Here is a 20,353-nt window from a genome sequence, read left to right as displayed (position 1 = left end):
GTGGCTCTTGACAGATGTGCCTCACAGCTGGCCACCTGATCCTGGGTCAGTCCCCTTATGACGCAAATAAGCCGCTGGGCTCCAACACTTGATGGGTTGATATTGCTGACCAAACCTCCAAAATGGGAGATAATGCTCGTTATTTAAAAAGTGTTTAACATAAAAAATGTTTAAATTTTATTAATGAATAGTATTGCAGATGTGGATGATTTAATTAAACCGTCCTTGTGGGTCTCATTACCAAGGGGACGAATTAGTATCTGAGGAAGTACTTTCTGGTTGATAAACTCAATTAGGCAGGCAGTTAATTAGTGGGTGAAGTGTATTAATCAAACATTATACCTGTGCATTGACCTGGGGAAAGAACCCAGAATGCATTGCGGCACCTCCCTGCAGCCGCTTGTTCTGTCATGCTGCTGCGCTGCCATTTTCCTGTGGAGGGCGCTGTCTCCTCCCTGACGTGCAGGCGCACAGGCTCAGCCCTGCGCTAGTTGAAGGAAGCACACTTATCTGCTCCTGAGATGACTCATCCAGTCGCTGTGGTGATGGAACCCCCCCCCCCCCCCAAAAAAAAAACAAAAAAAAATTTGTTATAAAAACCTTGCTGAAATCCAGCCTCATTTATTTTGCTTTGTTCTGTTTGCTTTGGATATGGAGAGAGATATGAGGGGGAGAAAGAATGGTGATAATTAAACATTGTGAACTTTATTTGGGGTAAATGTCTCTTTAAAATGCATGTTCCCCTGTTCGGAGGTGAATCATTCTGTATGTCCTTCATGGTTCGATGGTTTATTTTCTAGATGTGTGTTTATAGAAGTTTTCCACTGTTTTCTCCTGGTGTGCGGTACGCTGTATGTTACAAATTTTATCGTATGTGAAGCGCACTGAGATTCCCCTCCTGTTACTGTGCAATCCCCGTCCATGGCAGATTCTCTGTGCTGACAGCCTCTCTCAGGGGAGGGGGATATGGCCAGGGGGTGGGAGGACACAGATGTTTGGCCCTGGCTTAACTTGACTCAAATGAGCAGCGGATCCTGCTCCACAGCTCCCTCCAGTGGCAGAAGACCATTTGTGAACATTATGGCATGGATTAGTCTGTGCTCATCGGCTTACCAACTGGTTTTTGCCTCATTCTGGGAAGGTGGTCGGTCAGATCGTGGTTTAGCGAGTTACAGTTGAGGCCGTAAAGGACCGAGGTGAGACTGGGCGTCTGTAGTCGGTGGGTGACGACCTGTTTTTTCTTTGCAGTTCCCGTCCCCTGAGTGGGACACCGTGACCCCAGAGGCCAAGGACTTGATCAACAAGATGCTGACCATCAACCCAGTTAAGCGCATCACAGCCAGCGAGGCCCTGAAGCACCCCTGGATCTGCGTACGTACCCATAAGGCTTTGCTGTGCGTGGCCTCTCCACCTCTCCACGCTAGTCTGCAGTTTGTAACCCCCATCTCCCCCTCTGCTTCTCCAGCAACGCTCCACTGTGGCCTCCATGATGCACAGGCAGGAGACTGTGGAGTGTCTGAAGAAGTTCAACGCCAGGAGGAAACTTAAGGTAGGTCGATGGGAGCAGAGACTTTTAGCCAACCCCCCTCCCCCATCATCACCACTCAACTCTGCGAAATAATCATTACCCCTGGTAGGTGGGGGTGTCCGGCATTTAATGCCTCACTTCCGGCTGGACTTCAGAGCTGAGTCGCGCCTGATTTCCTGCTCTCTCTCTCCCCAGGGTGCCATCCTGACCACCATGCTCGCCACGCGGAACTTCTCAGGTGGGTCTCAAGCTGCTCTCTTTCCCCAGACAGGGTAGCCTCGCTTCCAGATGGGCCCGTCAGTCTCGCGGAATCAAACTCCTCGCCCTCGACGCAACCGCAGGCCTCACATGGTCGCGGATCAGATAGGCGCAAGAGAAGCCTTGAGGATAGGGGAACGGAGAGTTTAATGGCCAGCCCACCTGACCTCAGCTGGTAATGCTTAACCTGGCAAGAAGAACTGGTGCTTTCTTTGCTAACCACGACAATGGTGGGCAGCCATCTAAGGGAGAACAAGAGTGTTTCCCTGCATGCTGGGGTGCGGGCTGTGGGGGGCGGCTGTATTTTTAAAATGTCTTGTTTGCGATCTGATGTTTGGGGTGAACTGATGTATAATTCATGAGCGCATTATGCGCTTGTTTGAAGACAGCGAGTCGTTCTTGGAACAGCGTCATGTTGAAGGATGGATGGCTATTTTTAGCCCTATGATTTGTGGAGCCTTTCAGGTCCAGCCCTGCTGCATAATGACTCCAAATGTGATTTTCATTTAAATGCAGCCACCTTCATCTCTGCATTCAGCTTACCTGGGGGTTGTGTGTGTGCATGCATGTTCGTGACTGTATGCATGTGCATTGCATTCCCACACTCGCCACGGCAACATTCAGGTGGCCGTCTTTCAGCACGTCCTTCCTCGCTGCAGCAGACTTAACGCGACGCACTGCGTGCACAGTGACATTTATGCAGCGAGGTGGGGCTGCTCTGCCTTAGGCTCAGCTTTCATCACCAGATAACCAAGAAATGGCGATGTGGCCAATCAGGCTCCTCCTCCTGACATCACATGATTCTGATATCACTCCTCCTTTTCTCACAAATGTTATTGAAACAAATGTTCAGTGTCAGAGCATGTTAACCTGCGTTTTCATTTTGAGACAGGAGCGGACAGACCAAATTAGCATATCTACCATTTTGCTGCATTTTTCTAATTGTTCCTGGTTTATCATAACCTCTGGGAACAAGGCAGAAAATTTGCCAAAATCAGTAATCAGACACCTCTCCTATCCCTCCTTTCGCTCTGTCCCTCCCTTCCTCCCTCCTCCTTCCTTTCGCTCCATCCCTCACCACCTCCTCTCCCTCCTTTCACTTCCTCACCTCTCCCTACTTTCACTTATCACTCACCTCCTTCCCTCCTCCACCTTTGTCATCACCTTATCTTCCTCCTCCCTTCTCCATTCCTTTTTTGCTCCATCCCTCACCATTTCCTTCTGCCCTCTCCCATCCTTTTTCTCATCACCTTCTCCCCTCACTCCTTTTTGCTGTCCCTTCTCCTTCCTCCTTTTGCTCCATCCCTCCCTTTCTTTCTCCACTCACTACCTTCTCTCCTCTCCCTCCATTTGCTTTGTCCCTTACCGCCTTCTGTACTCTCCCTCCTCTTCTCTGCATCCCTCATCTCCTCTCCCTCCTTTTGCTTCACTCACCTCCTTCTCACTCCTTTCTCTACATTCCTCCTTTCTCCCTCCTTTTGCTCATCACTTGCCTCCTCTCCTCCCTCCTTTTGCTCAATCTCCTTGTCCTCCCCCTTTTTCCACTCCTTTTTTCCATCCTCCCGCCTCTTCCTCTCCCTCATTACTTACATGCCATCTCTCTTCCTCCATTCTCCCCTCATCACCTCCTCCCCTCTTCCTTCTTTTGCTCCATCCCTTACTACATCATTTCTCTCCTACCCTCCCTGTGATTTTACACGTGCATACAAATAAATGCTACCAAGTTTTAAATTACCATTCATAGAGCTGGATTAACATAACAGCTGAGCATTAAGCCCTTTATTGTAAGATTACTAAACCTCATTTCTGTACTCTCACCTCTCCTTTCCTCCCTTTCCTCATCTCCTCCTCATTCTGTTCTTGGAAGCATAATGAAAAGCCCCTGTTATGTTTCACGTTTCTTACTCCATGAAATTGCAGTCATTAAGATGAGCCCTGCCTAAAGAGCTCTCGTATCTCTACCTCCTACGGCTTTTGCCATTTCCCATTCTGTTATTCTTTCAGCTATAAGGGAACGTACTGCCTTCCCCCTGTAAAGGGGTTATAATCAGTCATTTTGCTGTGTTGCATAAATCATCATCTGGTACCCATAATCCACTGCTGTCAGGCCTCAGTTCTGTTTGAAGTATGATGGCAAAGTGTTATTTATATGTATCTTTTCTCTCTTTCTCTTGCCCTTGTTTGGGACATCTTACACTTGAGGTAAGCTTACTGCCTCATCTTCTCTGTGTTGCTTGTGTGAACAGCTCAGGGTGTTTGGGGGGGTGGAGGCACCACTCAGTGCTCACCTCTGCTCCTGATCCCTCACAGCCTTTTGCTCCCTAAGTTTTGTTCTGGGTGGCTGTGGCACTTTATCACTGCTGCGTGTGACCAGTTGGTGCTGCCCTTAGCTCGTCTGTCCAATCGTAGCTTCCCTTACTGCCATGTGTGACCAATCACTGCTGCCCTTAGCTTGTGTGTCCAATACCAGCTTCCTTCACTGCCACGGGTGACCAATCACTGCTGCCCTTAGCTTGTGTGTCCAATACCAGCTTCCTTCACTGCCACGGGTGACCAATCACTGCTGCCCTTAGCTTGTGTGTCCAATACCAGCTTCCTTCACTGCCACGGGTGACCAATCACTGCTGCCCTTAGCTTGTGTGTCCAATACCAGCTTTCTTCACTGCCACGGGTGACCAATCACTGCTGCCCTTAGCTTGTGTGTCCAATACCAGCTTTCTTCACAGTCACGGGTGACCATTCACTGCTGCCCTTTTGCATACGTATCTCATCCCTGCATCTGCTTGGCAACTTGGTAGCATCCGTTAGTGTCAGACTACCTTGTGGTCCCTGGGCGTCACCTGACCGCCTCTCCCCCTGCTCTCTCCCCACAGCAGCCAAGAGTCTGCTGAACAAGAAGCCGGACGGTGTGAAGGTGGGTCTCCCGTAGCTACACACACACGTACACACACCTCTGGGGCCCCCTGCCTGCGCGCTGACGTCAGTGCAACTCCGGGCACAGGCTGCCCACACCTGTGCTTCGCTCCCTCCCTCTTGTGTCGTGGCCGGCAATATAAAGGTGGGGGTGATTAGCCGCACTGGGGGCCTTGGCATCCTGCCCTCCCCGGTAAAGGTGTGCACATGCCTTTATTAAACACCCCTCCCCCCTGTCCTGCTCGCCAGCCCTAATCACTGCACAGAGCAGTATTTAATGGAACAGCACCCCCCGCCAAGGATGTGGCCCAGTTTCTCAAAACCAAGCAGATCGATTCAGTCACGCAGCCACTGACGGCCTGGGTTTCCTTTCCTGTTGCCCTTCCAGAATATTCACCTTTGTTACTGTTTATTTACTGTCGCTGGGTTACAGTCCCCACATGGAAGGTTTCAGGAAGGATGCTCATCAAAATCTGTTGGTATCTTCTCAAATCTGTAAGAGACCCCTCAGCTTTTACGGCTTAAGCTATTTTCCCAGTAATTTTTGCCGTCCTCGTTGCTGGTGCCCCTGTCACGATTTCTTTGCTGCTCTTTGCTCATACCAGTGTCACCCTCTGTGGCAAGGTGTCCCACTCAGTCCCTCCCAGTACCGATCCATATCCACGACTGCATCCTGGCCCCTGCAGACGGTGCTGTCCAGACTCTGGCTCGAGTTGCAAGCACGCCTTTGCACACACAACGTGTTCCATTGTGCGTAGGCTGTGAATTAGGTCTGATTAATTGGGAAGGTAATTTTTGAAGTTCCCTATGGGACGCAGCCCCTGGGGACACGCGTCCTGGGGCACAACCAGCTAATCAGGTTAGAAGGAACAAGCTTTTTTAAAGGCACGGTATCACTGCCACATAAATCCTGAAGAGGAGGAGGGCGGCTTCTCAGAGGAGTCGCTCCCAAAACCACTGGCTCTGTGTGGTTGGGTTTTACTCTTTGGGGTGAGTGGTGTGAGGTATGCTGTGACTTCTGTCTGAAGTGGGGCACGCCAGGCTGCCCTGCTCTCCCTCGCCAACAGCGGGGCCTGTCCGGATCGACCCTCATGCTGGACTGTTGGGATGAGGCTGAGGCGTCCCTCTGCAGGTCCCCCCAGCCTTAGACTGGTGCCTCGGGGTGCCGTGGCCTCGGTCGTACTAATGCTTTCCTCCTGCAGCTTTGGGAACCCTGCGAACTCCTCATTCCCTCCTCGCTCCCTCTTCGCTCCTGGTTCCTGAGCTCTAAGGTCTTTCTCTTTCTCTTCTGTGCACACCTGCAGATTAACAACAAAGCCAACGTAGTAACCAGCTCCAAAGAGCCTGTCCCGACTCCTGCTCTGGTACACGCCCCCCCTCCCCCCTGCATGCCTCTCTGCTTTCTCTGGATGTGCCCTTCCATTAGTCTCACTCCTGTGTCCTTTAGTTTTTGTGCCGGTCTGCATGCCTTTTGTGAGATTGAGTTCAGATCCTCGGATAGACGTGGCTGGATCGGAGATCACCTCCAGCTTCATTGTGATGTGACTGACATACTGTAGCTCTGGCTCTCCACTGCCTGACCTCCCTGAACCTGCATGGTGACCACGCCCCCTGGTGGCCACGCCGCACTCAGCCCGTTTACAGCCCATGCTGTGTCATGACAGGAAGCTTTTCCCTTCCCTCGCTCTCTGGTTGCTGCCAGCCTATGCCTGTCTCTCTCCCCCACACCTGTGCCGGCCTCCCTCCCTCCTCTGCCTGCTGGATAGTGTTCTCTGTCTCACCCTTGTTTATCTCTCCCTCCCTCCACCCGGTCAGGAACCTCAAACTACCGTAATCCACAACCCAGCTGATGGAAACAAGGTATTCGGAGATGAGTGTCTGTGTGTGTGTGTCAGTGCTAGGAGAGCATCTGTTCAGTTGAAACCGCGAGTGCGATTGAGTGCGTGCACACACACACGCACACGCAGTCGCCGTGTGCACTGGCGGAGTGAGCCTCGCCTTCATATGCCAACCTGCTCCTTGGATGGGTGCAGTCACGTGGTGATGGTTTGTGTTAAGTGTCCTCGAGGTCCTTGGCTTCCCACGGCTGATTTGGTCTCCCTGTTAAACTTCATTCTCATAGTGGCTGTGATGTTACCGCTGTAATGTTACCAGAGCAACATCCCTGCAGGATTATAGTAACATTTCTCCGCTTCGCTCTTTGAAGCTTCGCGATGAAGTCCAGGTGGGAAACTGTCTAACAGCCGGGGGCTGGGATGTGAAACGCGGCCTGTAGGGCCTCTTTAACAGGCCCGCCTCTGACACAGTGGCATATGTACAGGTGTCCGCTTTCCCGACGTGATTGGCCAGCAGAGTGCGGAAAGCGTCTCATCGGTTTGGAGATGGGCACACCACACTGCCTCCTGGGTAGAGGTGGGGGGGAGGCGGTGGGTCTGCTGTAGCAGTACGGGGCCCCTGCTCGCTCACACCTCTAGCCATGGACTGATCCCTGACTGTCTATCTCCTCCCCTCTCCCCTCCCCAGGAGTCCTCGGAGAGCGCCAACACCACCATCGAGGACGAGGACGTGAAAGGTAATGTTACTCTGCTGACCCCTGCTGGTGGCCTGGCTTCAGTCGCTTCCTGTAATGTTTGAATGCTGCAGACTGTACAGCTCCCCTGCAGTGTCCTGTGAACAAGCTGGTTTTGGTTACGATAACATTAGAATAATGTTACAGTAGCATCACCCGTCTGGTCGACCTTCTCTGCCCTCGAAGGGCTTCTTTCCCCTCTTGCTATGCCATGATTAGCGTATTTGGTACTGATTCTCCCATCTCGGCAATTGCACTTAACTAGTGGTTTTTGTTAATTATCTTCGTATTAGTTCATGCACTTGGAAAAATGATCCCTGGTTCTATTCACCGGGTGCTCTTACATAATCACCCTTCCCTTATGTCCGCATGCCTGCTGCTGCTCTAACCCACAGTGTCCTGTCCTTCTGACCTTCGCTTATTTTGGAAATATTCACTCTGTTTACCTTTGCAGTGCGACGCTCCCCTCGACCATGTCTACAGTGTGCCTCTCGCCTCCGTCTTTGTTCATATTTTACCACTGTGGTCATTAACGACACTGCAGTGTTGACTTTGATAGCTGGCTTCATGGGGATCCCTATTCGTTCAAGTGTGAACACTTCTTTTTCAATTGGCTGTCATAATTACAGCATACTGGTGCCCCCTGGAGGCCAGTAAATAGACTGACTGCCTTGTTCCACCTAACAGAGCAAGCAGCCTTGTCCTTTTAACTCCACACCTATGCCTGTCATCTCCTCGATAGTGAGGTGATGTGGCATTTGCCTCACTTGTACATTGCTTTGGACGAGTCTCTACTAAGAAGGGAAAAAAAGCAAACCCTGCCAACAGTCCAAAGTCCTTGCACACTATCTAGTGGACACTCCCTTTGTAAAATAGCTTTCCTCCTGTGTGTCTACATGGACTTTCAAGTCGATACGTGGCAATTTTTGTGTCGTGTGTTTGTGAGGTTTGTGATCTTTGAGGCCTCTAAGGTTCTCCTGAGATCATCTGAGCGTCCTTAGGCACACAGCCCAGCTGAATTCAGTCTACATCCACATCGTTTAGCAACCAAGTTCCCTTCCAGCGATCAGGTTTGATAAGTGAAAATCACTTTAGCCTTTGTGTGACCACAACTGTGCTTGCAATTTCAGTCTTTTTGTCTTTCATGAAGTGGTCATTTTTAATGTTTTATACGTTCTACTTCAAAAATCTTTCTGGCATGCATTGTGAGGCTTATGAAATGTGGTCATAAAATGCATGCGTTGGTCAATTTTATTTAATTTTACCACAGTCGTATTTTTAAATGGCCGCTGAGTGAGTGGCTGTACTGTACACACCTTCTCTCTGTTAGAACATAGCAGGCTTAGACATTTTTATATCCTTCTGTGCCCCACGTGTCGGGGTCCTTTGTTGCTTAAGTGCATTTTAATGTGCTGCTCTATTAATGCTATTTGGCAATTGTATCCTCCAATCAGTACTTTGTGGGATGTTTTTAATAGTGCTAAACCAGAGGCAGTTCTGTGCGTTTAACTAAAGCCGATGTGAAGCACCTTGTTTTATAATTTTCTAGGTAATCTTGTTATTGCAGTCTGTGTTTTAAGGTTTTACTTTGTATGCACCATCGGTACTTATTACACGGCTCTCTGGAATGCTTGATTCTGATTGGTCAGTTGAGACATTTGCAGGTTCGTTCTTTTCAAATAATAACCGCTCCAAAGTAATAACGCATAGCCGGTACTACTTGTATGTTTAAAATCCCTTCGCGCCAACAATGATTACCGTTTAAAAATGTTAATTTTAAAACAAATATGCCAATAAAATGTTTCAAATTCATATTCGCACTGTCGGGGCTTATTTCTGCAATAACTACCGGCTGCCTGTACATTATCCCTTACATAGAAGTCCGTCCCTCGTTTCAGTGGCCATCAGTCCATAGAACTGGGCGTCTAGTTACATTAATTACATTGTGTGTGTGTGTGCGCGCGTCCCTAAATTGACAGGAGACCTGTTCCATACTGTAAAGGCCTATATACACGCGGGTTCTGCTCTGCTGACCTCATTCCGGGACTGTGCTGTGGTACAGAAAGCGGCTGTTTCTTACCGCCCTGCTTGTGCTCCTGGGCCAGCTGTGCAGTCGCCCTGCTCATAATGCTCCTCAGTTATGTATTTATCGCTGTTGCAGGTTCTCTGTCGTCTGTGATGAATGATCAGTGTGGCTGGACCCCCAGCCGTCCCGGGGAGGGTGAAGCTGAAGCCAGTCTTCATTCTGGGGCTGATTTGTGGAGATGGGGGCTCCACATGTCAGAACTGGGCTAAAACTAGATAAATTGGGTCAGTATAATTAGATTAGAGATAAAGATAATGAAGTCGGGGTCAGGTGATTGAATTGTGTCATTTAAAAAAGCCAGATGTAGTGGGCTAATGACACAGTTTTTACAGGTTTAATAGGTTCCATGAGCCCCTTAAATGGTGTTAGAAAACAGTCCAGATGTTCTGAGCTGGAACTGGGTCCCTGCAGCGTGACGGTCTCTCAGGCCACAGGGCCTCGAATGAGCAGCCGATACCTCCAAACGCATCCTGAACCCTAATATCAGCTCCTCATCTGAGTGGCAGCAAGTCCCAGAATGCACTGGGGCATTTCCTCCATAAGGTGCAGTGAGCTTGTTCACGCACTCCTTTCCAAGTCGAGCCACACTGCTCACCCAGAAGAGCCGAGGTCCAGTGGTGATGTTAGTGTCATGTGGAGCGTCGCCCTCCCATGGCATGTCGCGCGTCTGACTCCCGGCGCGGCCTGGCGCAGTGAGAGTCAGGCCCTTCGTCCTCCTCTAAACCTCCGCTAGTGTCTCAAGCCTTGGAGGGGGCTGGATCTGGCTGGCTGGCTGGAGACAGCAGTGTGATGCTGTCTGACATCAGCAAGCTGCCCCCCCCCCCCCCCACATTACAAGGTGACAGCCTGCTCCCTCCCAGCCTGTGAAGGCTTCCCTCCGGAGGCCCGGGAGCTGCTCCCTGACGCCTGATGCCATTTATTAATCTGTCTGTACAGCATAGCGGTGCTGATAATCCACACTGTGCGTTACTCTATGATCACTGCTGAGACGCTCAGTGTCAGGCCTGTCGTACAGATTTCACTCGTTTAATCTAAAGCTTGTAACTGAGCTAATGGAAGATAATCTGGAATTTGAGTTTGAGCACAACCTGGAATCTGTAGGTTTCACTGCATGGATATTTCCAAGCTTGCCAGGCCACAGTGCACAAAGCAAGTCTCATAAATGTGCGTTTAAGGCGAGTCCGTTTTAGCTGGCGCTTGTCATTTGTAGGAGTCGTCTGTGACTGTGAGGAATTGCGGCTAGCAGGTCAGTCGCCATTCCAAGAACTGAGGTTAAAACCATTCATGCCTTAGTTCGTGTTTTTTCAAACTACTTCTAATGTTAAACGTATCTAACATGCAGCACTTGCGCATTTGTTTTAAAGTTCGGACTGGCCATCAGGAACTTCGGCAAATTTCCCGGTGGTCCTGTGTAATGAGAGCTTGGGACCCCCACCCCCCCCACAACCCCAGGGACAAATAATCTAATTGGGGCTACCCCCAATTAGGGCTGCTGTTTTTTTTGTTGGTATTCTACTCCTGGTCACAGTGCCCTCCCATCCCCCCCCCCCCCCCCCCCCCGAACCCAACAATGAGGTCGGCTGTAGGATGCGTTAGTGGCAGGTTCCTCAGCTGAGCATTACGTGCGCAGACCTCATGTAACAGGTCCCCCCCCCCCCCTCTTCCTTGCAGCCCGCAAGCAGGAGATCATCAAAGTTACGGAGCAGTTGATAGAGGCCATCAACAATGGGGACTTTGAAGCCTACACGTGAGTGTCTTCTGCCTGGGGGACCCAGCCAGGGCCCCACCTTTGAGTTTGCCAGCTAGTTTGACCCCTGACCTGCAGAGTAGATGTGCTCCTCTGCCTGCCTCATTTCCCACAGTGTGACTGCTCAATGCTTGTAGACGGTATGGGATGTTAGCATTCAGGATTGACAGTTTTCGTGCACTGAGCAGTGATGAAGTTGACTCTCTGCCCTGCAGGAAGATCTGTGATCCAGGACTTACATCTTTCGAGCCCGAGGCCTTGGGCAATCTGGTGGAGGGCACGGATTTCCACAGGTTCTACTTTGAGAACGGTGAGGCCTCCATGTCGCCTCATACAACATGCACGATGGCGTCGATAGCGCCGTGGTTGGTTGGTTGGCTGTTAGCGCCGTGGTTGGTTGGTTGGCTGTTTAATGGGATAAAGTGGCCAATGAGCTCACTGTGGCTTACCCCCCTCCCCCAGCACTGTCCAAGGGTAACAAGCCCATCCACACCATCCTGCTGAACCCACATGTGCACCTGATTGGCGAGGATGCGGCCTGCATCGCCTACATTCGCCTGACGCAGTACATGGATGGCAACGGCATGCCACGTACCATGCAGTCAGAGGAGACGCGCGTGTGGCACCGCCGGGACGCCAAGTGGCAGAACATCCACTTCCACCGCTCCGGCTCACCCACCGTGCCCTCCAAGTAAGGTGAGGATACCCCGTCTGCCCGCTACCGTGGTGCTCGGGATGTTGTGGGACTTTTACTTACACAAAAATGTTCTGAGGACAGAATGAAAAATGATTGATTGGTTATTTCTCTGAACCAGATTGTAGAGGAAGTGGGTCCAAGCAACTAGAAGAATTGGGACCAAGACACGTGATTGGCTGGTCCCACTTCCTCTAGTTCTTTGGACCCACCTCCTGTACAATCTGATTAGTTTTCCCTCTGAACCAGTCTCTCTTTTTCATTCTGCCCTCAGAACATTTTTGTGTAATACTCCCATGAGCGCTATAGGATCCTGATTCTCTATGTATGTATTTGCCCATATGCTTAGTCTCACTCCCAAATTTTAAAAGTGTGTGTGTGTGTGTGTGTGTGTGTGTGTGTGTGTGTGTGTGTGTGTGTGTGTGTGTGTGTGTGTGTGTGTGTGTGTGTGTGTGTGTGTGTGTGTGTGTGTGTGTGTGTGTGTGTGTGTGTGGTGGTTATGAAGCCGCAGTGTCTACGCTCACACCTTCTCACTCTCTCACAGTTGATACCTCATCCAGCTCTGAAGGCCGCCAGCTGCCCCCATCCTGTGGCCTGGTGTGAGCCACACCCAGCCCCACCCCCGCCATCACTCTGCCGTGACCCTCGAGTGTTTACACCTTATTTACTGGATGAGATCCAGGCCGATAATTGAGACACCTTTGTTTTTTTATTAGGGCGTATTGTTTTTAATCACCTAGGTTGATGTGTGTAGCGCTTAATCATTATGGGACATTTGTCAGACAATCTTTTTTTTTTTTTTTATGTCTTATGATTGTAAATCTTGAGTAAAACATTTTTTATTAAGCGATTTACATGGAAATGTACACCTTGTAGAGTTACTGAAGCAGTTCTGTAGAGTGTCTTGATAGTTCAACCTTTGGCCTGCCCTTCACTAACCTGGTGAATGGATCGGTCAATGGTTCTCAGTCAGGCCTGTGAAACACCACTGGTATGGAAGTCCAGAGCGCCCCTATGCCATTGTGGGGAAAATTAAATACCGGGCCCATCAGGGGCGGTCAGCAGCACATGCTTACTGGATCAGAATAACAAACGCCGATTCAGTACATTTATTTAGCTGGTCTGTGTCAAGCTGAATCCAAGTTAAGATGACAGGTGTTGGACAATAATGCAGGCATGAGAAATCGCTGGTTCTCACACATGTCGGTTTCTGTTCTGCGGTTTTGTGTGAAGTCGTTTAATTTCCATTATAGTTGTAATAAAGGTGAGCTTGCTTTCGTTCTGGTGCCGTGCAGACTTTGTGGTTGAGGTAATCGATATCTGCCTATCTTTGAAGTTTTTTACGTGGACTCCATCCGTATCGTCTGGCTGCTCTAAACTGGTTTATCAAGTTTACCTGGATTATTAAGAATTTGTAATGTCAAGAAAAGGGGAAAATGTATTTTTTTTTTTTTTTATTTCTTTTTTTGCTATGCTGTTTGCCTATCACTCAGCCTGTACTGATTATAGAACGTAACGCCTATCTGTAAGCGTACTCCTAAGGCCCCTGGGAACATAGAGCTGTATTAATACCATCTGTGATCTTATTCTTGTGAAATTCTGTTGTATTTTTCTCCATCCCGTTTATAAGCCTAACGTGTAATCAGTAGGTTACCCTGCGTGATCCTGGGTTTTCTTTGGGTCTTTGGTATTGATGGACATTTTCCTGGGTTATATAACTGTCTGCTGCATGACGCCCTTATCATCCTGGTCGCTGTAGCTATGGTGTCTGATTATCCTGCACATGAATTGGACCTCTGTGTTAGTTGCTCATTTTAAGACTAATACTCAAGGCTTTGATGTTTTTATTGGGGTTGGGGTGGGTTATGGTTAAATAGTTCAGTGTGAATAACTGTTTAAATGTTTTCTGTTTAAATTTGTTCCCCCCACAGTTTAGCTACATAGAGTACAGCCATGTCATTTGCCAACAAATCTATGGAGAGGGATTTTCCTGTAAATGGCATAAATGATGTGGTTGAGACACGTATAGATGGCATTTTACTATGTATGAGGTGATATTTTTATATATGTATCATCTGTATATGTATATATGAGATGTATGGAGTGGAGTAGGTCTTCCGCAGAGGTTGTAGTGACGGTGCCGTTGAGCTTTCTTTCCTTTTCCTGCTGGGTTTTCTTGCATTATGGGACACTGTACATATCTCTGGCCATTTCTGCTCAAGAACTGGTTGACATTTAAAAGGGAGAAATAAAGTGACTTCTGCTCAGCTTGTTTTAGGTTATTCTGCTGCAAGTGCAGTGTGTCCCTGAGCAGTGAGTGAATGGGAACATTGTCATCAGTGTGTGTGCGCTTGTGTCTGTAGCGCCATCTGCTGACTGTCAATGATTTTCAGTTTGAGCCATCTACCATCTACCATCTAGCAGCTGTTTTCCGAAGGGACATCTTCATGGGTTTTGTTTCTTTTGTGCAGTTTGACATTTATGTTGGTTTCATATGTAATGCAGTGTCCCATGTGCCATGATTGACATTAAAGACTTCAAATCATACGTTAGAAGTGAAAGTCTGTGTCTCTGACCATTGTTTGGGGTGACTGAATGTATGTCTGTCATTCTGTGAGAGATGGATTCTTCAGTGGGTACAAGAGGGATGACTGCCATGGGGGGGGGGGGGGGCGCTAGAGTTGACAAACACCTGCTACTGAAAGAGGAGACAGGCCTTTGTTTTACATACAACACTTTATTCAGTCTGCAGTGACTATGCCTTGTTAGTGGTTTACATGTTCTGTTGAATTACTAATACATGCCCTCATAAATAGTTGTTGTGGATATAGTTTACACCATAGAAACAAGATGCTCATTCATCAACTGTGGACACCTCTCAGTAGCTTGTTTGATTACACTTAAACAGTTATGTGGGGAAATAAAACCATAATATCATTACATGGATATATAGTCAGCACACCACAGACACTGTGCACCTTGCCCAGACCACACCCACACACTCATTCACTATGGTTGCAGTCTGCTTGGAAACCCCCCCCCCCCCCCTGGAATTGCCAATCCTCCCTTGGCAGTCGGGTGCCCCTCAGCACTAACCCTGCACCTCCTTTCAGATGAACAGTGGGCACATCAAAGGGTCACAGCGGAACCCTTTCTCTGGTTGACACAGTGCAGAACAGTGGATTTGGCATTTCTGCTGTCAAATGCATACACTTCTCAGGGCAGGAATGACATTGCTTGAGCAAAGTTCATCAGGTGAGCTGCATGCCTACGGTCCTGTCAAGGAGAATGAGGGATATTGCCTTTGGTTATATAGCTTCCAAGACAATTTCAATTAGTTACTAAGATTACAAGGCACAGTGAAGCCTGCCAATTGAAATGCTATTACAATATGGGAATGAATTGGAAGTGATCATAGGACTTGGCTGCACAAACACATCTGCCAGTATGCCGCCCTTCCTTTCTCTGGAGTCGACAGCTCAGATGTTGCCTTACAAGCCATTACACTCTATATGTAGTGCATTGCCAGTCAGTCGGTATGTTACATGTCAGGCCACTATAATTGCTCTAACGATGTGATTTTGTACAAATTTAAGCACTAATTTTTGCAGCTATTCTAGGGGTGGCAGCACAGTTAAGATATTTCTAGAAAGACGGCAAATCTAAAACACATAGTTATGAGGCTGGTAAAAACCTATCTGTCATGCTGTTGTGCAGTGGCAACATCAGTACTATTCACGTGTTAAAGACGTAGAAAAGCCACTGTGTTTCAGATCAAAAAGGGGCCGGGACCTGATCACCTCTGAGGAGAGTCACAGCACTGGCTCACACGATGAACTTGGCTCCTGCAAAGTCAGGAATGTTGTTGATGGCCTTGCCTCCCACTCCGCTTGCCGCAAAAACTCCACGGGCTGCTCCACAAATGACCTTTGACTCAAAGCTGCATAGTTTGTGTGCTACTGATCAACCGAACAAGCCATGAGGAGGACGGGGGTGCTGCACTTAACACCAAGCGAAGGAGGATACGTGAAGTCTGAGTGACGACTGCAGACCAAGAGGAGTGCAGCTGGAGATACAGCTGTCTCTCTCTCTCTCTCTCTCTCTGTCGGTGCCATGGAGACACCGGCGAAAGCAGAGAGACACGAAATGGCTTCGGGCTTACGTGACAGGACGGGCTCACAGACCACCACAAAGGCGAAACCTGATCACACACAAAAAAAGGACGTGCTTCTGTGAGAGCATGCAGAATGGGACAGCCGCAGAGGACCACGATGAGAAGACGAATCGGCCCCCCGGGACTGGGATGCGGCGGGGGCTCTGTCAGCCACGGGAGCAGTGATGTTACCCTCTGCAAAAGCACAGGTCCACAATGACGAAACGCACCATAGCAACAACCCTTCTCATCGGACAGCTTGGAAAGGGGCTCGGTGCACATGGCAGGGTGTCAAGGTCCTGCCCTCTGACTGCAGGGAATAAAGGGTGAGCAGATGAGTACTTCCCCCTCCTTTTTTTGTGTGTGGCTGCGTAGATACAGAAGGCAGTGTAGTGAACTTCCCGGTGAATCCAAGCATGTAGCTCATATATACACTGTTTACAAGAAGTCCTCGAGCGAAGAGGCCTGTGGGCAAGGATGGCGATTAACCTCTTGCTGGTTATCGTGGTGTTTCCCCCCCCCCCCCCCCTGTTGGTGTGCATGATTTTCTTGCTTTTTTTTTTAAACCACTGCAACCCAAAAAACTACATAATTAAAATAAAGTTTAAAAAAAAATAAATAAAAAAAAACCTTCCAAAGTCAGGAGCTATCTTTGGTCACAAAAAGAGCACGACAACTCAAACGTGAAGATTGAAGGAGGGGGGAAAAGGAAAAGGTCCATGAGTCAGATGGGGGGAAAGGAGCCGTTACCTTCCAGGCGGATACTGAGGGGGGGTCAGCTATATACACAGTCTGGGGCGGGGCAGTACGGGACAATGAGAAGGGGGGGAGTGGCTGGGCAGGGCCAGGATCACTCCTCCTCATCGTCCCCCTTCAGCTCCTCCTCCTCCTGCTCGTTCTCCACCTCCTCGTCGGTGCAGTAGTGGCGGAGCAGCTGCTGCAGGTGCCGCTGGAGCTCGCCGGGCGGCAGGGCCTGGGGGACACTGTCCAGCTGCTCCAGGTGGACCTGCTTGCCCTGGGCGCCCCTCACCACAGTCCTCTTCAGCGTGTGTGCCTTATGCATCCGGGTCCTTCCGTAGGGGTGGGGGTGGCGCAGGGGACATGGGAGCAGCACAGGATGGGGGAGAGAAACACAAGGAAGCCGTCAAGCGGGGTTGGCGTGGGCAGATAAAGGCGTGGGGCTGGGAAGGACTGCCTCTAAACATGGCCGCCCATGGTTCCTGTGCTAAAAAGCACTAGACCAGTGTTTCCCAACCCAGTCCGCGGGGAACCCCGGACAGTCAGGAACACTGAATACCTGGTACAGGTGCAGAGAGGAAGCAAAAATGTGGACTGTCTGGGGTTGCCTGTGGACTGGGTTGGGAAACACTGCACTAGACAATGCATGGTTCCTCTAATCATTAGCGAATGGACTGACCACAGAAATACTGGGTCAACGGTCTCATTATTATGATCATTTTAGATTGGGGGGGGTGCTACCCATAGAAAGCACATACAGGCTGTTAATCAAAAAAGGGTGGGACAACCAGCAGGGGACGTACCACAGAAACGGCTACCTGAACAGGTAAGCAGACAAGAGGTGGCAAAGACACACAGACACAGCCAGAACAATAAGCTGTAATGCCAATCGGCGCCAGGGAACAGGTATTCAGAAAAGCCAACGGGGCAGTTATTCAGACAGAGAAGAGACAGAGACAATTTTTAATGCTACATGCACTAGCCTCTCTATCGGACAACCTAGTTTAGTCCATTATTGGAAAGGACAGGAAGGAGAGAGTGCGAGGATCCAACAACCACTACATGCTGAATGTTGCACCTATTTCTGATGCAGTTAAATTTCAGAAATATACACTGAAGCCTTGTGATCCAGGATAAGGTTATTAAGACCTAAAATACTTCAAAACTTTACAAGCAAGCAAAATCTTCAATTTAAAGAGGAAGAGAAGAACCTGGTGCCTTTTCCCTTCCATCATTTCCTAAATTCACTGACTTGCTTTAACACTTGTTACTGGTAAAAGGCTTAAAACAGTCTGAGCACATATATAAGACAATACAAATATAGCTCACTGATGCTATGAAAATACCACAGACCAGTGAACAGCTGGGCCTCCCAATCCCTGCACTTTTTTGCACAACAGCTCAACCTCTCAAGACTCGTGAGTTTCTGGAATGTACTTATGCATCATATCCTAATGCCCCCCCCAAGCATCACAGGACTGAACATCAAATGGCAGTCCTCTGCCTCCCTGACTGATGTGATGGAGGCAAAAGCAGGGCTGTTAGTGTGGGGTGGGGGGCACACGGTGCTCTTCAGCCTCGCTCAGTCCCCGGGCCGGGCCGGGCCGGGCCGACATGCCGCTCGTCAAACCTTTTGATGACCGATCCGTCGTCTTTGACAATCTCCTGCTCTACTAAACGTGGGAGGTACATCGTTCCAAAGCTGCCCACATAACTCAGAGCCTACACATGGTGAGACAAGGAGAAGCACTTTCACACGCTCCAACTTCCACACAGCTACACATGACACCCTCTCTGCTCTTCGGGCTGCACATTGTCCTCTGTCAGCTGCTGGCCTTCGGAATGAATTAATTGTTTTTTTAAATAATTAGTAATAATAATAATTATTATTATTATTCCATTGCCATACGGACTTGACCTTCAACCAGATAAAAAGCCTGCTAATCAAGCTATTTTAATCTGGCTCAAGGGCCGACACTAGAACCCAGAACCTTCTGTTCTGAAGGCTCCCCCGCTGGGCCCCTCGCCCGTACAGCGTGAAGCTGAGTCTTCTCAGCATGCCTGTTCCGCGCCAAGCCTGACTGACCTGTTCAAAGTCGTCTTTGGCTGAGGGCAGACCGGCAGCCAGCGTGGGGTCCCCTAGCTGCTTCTCCATCCTCTCCCCTTGGAGCACCGTGGTCTTCACCACCTGGCTGACCTTTCGGCCCTGCACGGGCTCGGCCTCGAACTCCGAGGCTGTAGCCCCGGCCAGTGCCAAGGGCTCGGAGAAGGTGACCTGGGTAAGGTCAAGAGGCACCATTTCACCCATCAATGAAGACGACCATTAAAAGGTACCGTGGTCACATTCAGCCGTTCTTCACCTAGTCGGCTCAGCTGCAGGCAACCATGGCTACATGAGTTTGTTTAGCAGCTAATAGGACCTGCTATTTAGAATGTGTCAGATGATCTTCCACATATTTATTGTTACCCTGACTGCACATCTTTGGGCTTCAGAGGCTGGTTTTGAACCCCCCAATGCCAGAAGTGTGAGGTAACAGCACTAGTCATATATGGACTAATTACACCAAACATATTACCCCCCCCCACACACACACACACTTGCACTGTATAAAAGAACTGCACTAAGCACATTATTTTATATATGCAAATAATTTTCTTGGCCAGAACAGTATTAATTGAGATTAAAGTCAAAATAAACTTCCAGGAGAAAAGTTTAACAGTAGAAACCTGTCTGTGACTGATATCTGCAGGAGGTCAGTGGTCTTACACGATAACACTGTACAGATGCCTTACATCCCACTGCCTTCTGGGCTCATTCCATGAAAATGGACACAGATTCCCAAACTTGTCTGCCCACGACCCCAGAATAACAGCGACAGAGATTTGTGACTGCCACTAGGTTAATATTGGTGCAATTACACTAATGACTGCATTTATTACAGTGCAAGCTATCAAGTCCTGATGGGATAATTTGCTGACCGAGGGGCGGGGGAGGGGTGATAGCCTGGTTGCGGTAACAGTTAAATGGGATATTCTGCATATCATCATGTGACCCCCTACTTTGGGAACCATTGTGCCAGAAGAAGCTATCTGTAGACTTCTGATACATCTCCTCTAAAATAACACCTAGCCTAAAATTATGACTTTATTCTCATACTATTATGCCTTTTTTCTTGCAAAGTTATGACTTTATTCTCGAAATCTGTTCTTTTCCCTCTTAATGTGGCCCTAATACTCCATCTTATTTTGTCTTTTGATATCTAGAAGTAAATTCCAAGTTTGTATAAAAGTACTTGACAATAAAACAGTTTGGCAGAGACATTATTCATTTGTTCTCCACCAACTGACCTCAGTCTGGCCTCCGTCGCTTTTCAGCACAGTCCTCTTCACCACCTTCGAATAGCCTTGTCCTTCCTCAATGCTGATGGGCTCTTCCTGCGACCCCTGCGTTATCACCTCCTGCCGCTCCACACCGTCCGCTGACACATACTTCCGGATGATCTTCCTGCTTACCTGGGGAATAAAAATAAGAATAGATTTGCATACTGCAAATAATTCAAACAAAATCCATCCGTGGTCATTTAATCACCTCTGTGGCAAATCCGTAATTAAGTTTGATAAAAGTGCAATAGGCCGATTCATCCTTTGAAAATGTAAAGACACTGTG

At 48.9% G+C, this 20,353-nt stretch overlaps 2 protein-coding genes across 50 annotated transcripts in view; one reads left to right on the top strand and one right to left on the bottom strand.

The window, feature by feature from the left end:
• The window catches only part of camk2d1 (calcium/calmodulin-dependent protein kinase (CaM kinase) II delta 1), a 50,206-nt gene extending 35,864 nt beyond the window's left edge, over positions 1 to 14,342 (top strand). For 2 of the 12 annotated variants that reach the window (XM_023825381.2, XM_023825380.2), the window contains exons 10-20: positions 1,249 to 1,371; positions 1,466 to 1,549; positions 1,724 to 1,766; positions 4,660 to 4,700; positions 6,004 to 6,063; positions 6,515 to 6,559; positions 7,223 to 7,271; positions 11,026 to 11,101; positions 11,317 to 11,411; positions 11,564 to 11,797; positions 12,340 to 14,342. In XM_023825381.2, coding sequence (XP_023681149.1) covers positions 1,249 to 1,371; positions 1,466 to 1,549; positions 1,724 to 1,766; positions 4,660 to 4,700; positions 6,004 to 6,063; positions 6,515 to 6,559; positions 7,223 to 7,271; positions 11,026 to 11,101; positions 11,317 to 11,411; positions 11,564 to 11,796 — 849 coding nt within the window. In that variant the 3' untranslated portion in view covers position 11,797; positions 12,340 to 14,342. The remainder of the gene's footprint in view (positions 1 to 1,248; positions 1,372 to 1,465; positions 1,550 to 1,723; positions 1,767 to 4,659; positions 4,701 to 6,003; positions 6,064 to 6,514; positions 6,560 to 7,222; positions 7,272 to 11,025; positions 11,102 to 11,316; positions 11,412 to 11,563; positions 11,798 to 12,339) is intronic. The other 10 variants (XM_023825383.2, XM_023825382.2, XM_023825385.2 and 7 more) reach the window with 5 other exon arrangements.
• Positions 14,343 to 14,512: 170 nt separating this feature from the next.
• The window catches only part of LOC111850983 (ankyrin-2-like), a 149,688-nt gene continuing 143,847 nt past the window's right edge, over positions 14,513 to 20,353 (bottom strand). For 37 of the 38 annotated variants that reach the window (XM_072718722.1, XM_072718719.1, XM_072718727.1 and 34 more), the window contains 4 exons: positions 20,035 to 20,199; positions 18,773 to 18,961; positions 18,317 to 18,408; positions 14,513 to 17,018 (listed from right to left, as the gene is read on the bottom strand). In XM_072718722.1, the coding sequence (XP_072574823.1) occupies positions 16,799 to 17,018; positions 18,317 to 18,408; positions 18,773 to 18,961; positions 20,035 to 20,199 (666 nt within the window). In that variant the 3' untranslated portion in view covers positions 14,513 to 16,798. The remainder of the gene's footprint in view (positions 17,019 to 18,316; positions 18,409 to 18,772; positions 18,962 to 20,034; positions 20,200 to 20,353) is intronic. The other variant, XM_072718733.1, reaches the window with a different exon arrangement.

Source organism: Paramormyrops kingsleyae, chromosome 12 (assembly GCF_048594095.1).
Source record: "Paramormyrops kingsleyae isolate MSU_618 chromosome 12, PKINGS_0.4, whole genome shotgun sequence".
NCBI classification, from domain to species: Eukaryota; Metazoa; Chordata; class Actinopteri; order Osteoglossiformes; family Mormyridae; genus Paramormyrops; species Paramormyrops kingsleyae.
The sequence above is the reverse complement of the archived record's forward strand: the minus strand, read 5'-3'. Positions and strand labels throughout refer to the sequence as shown.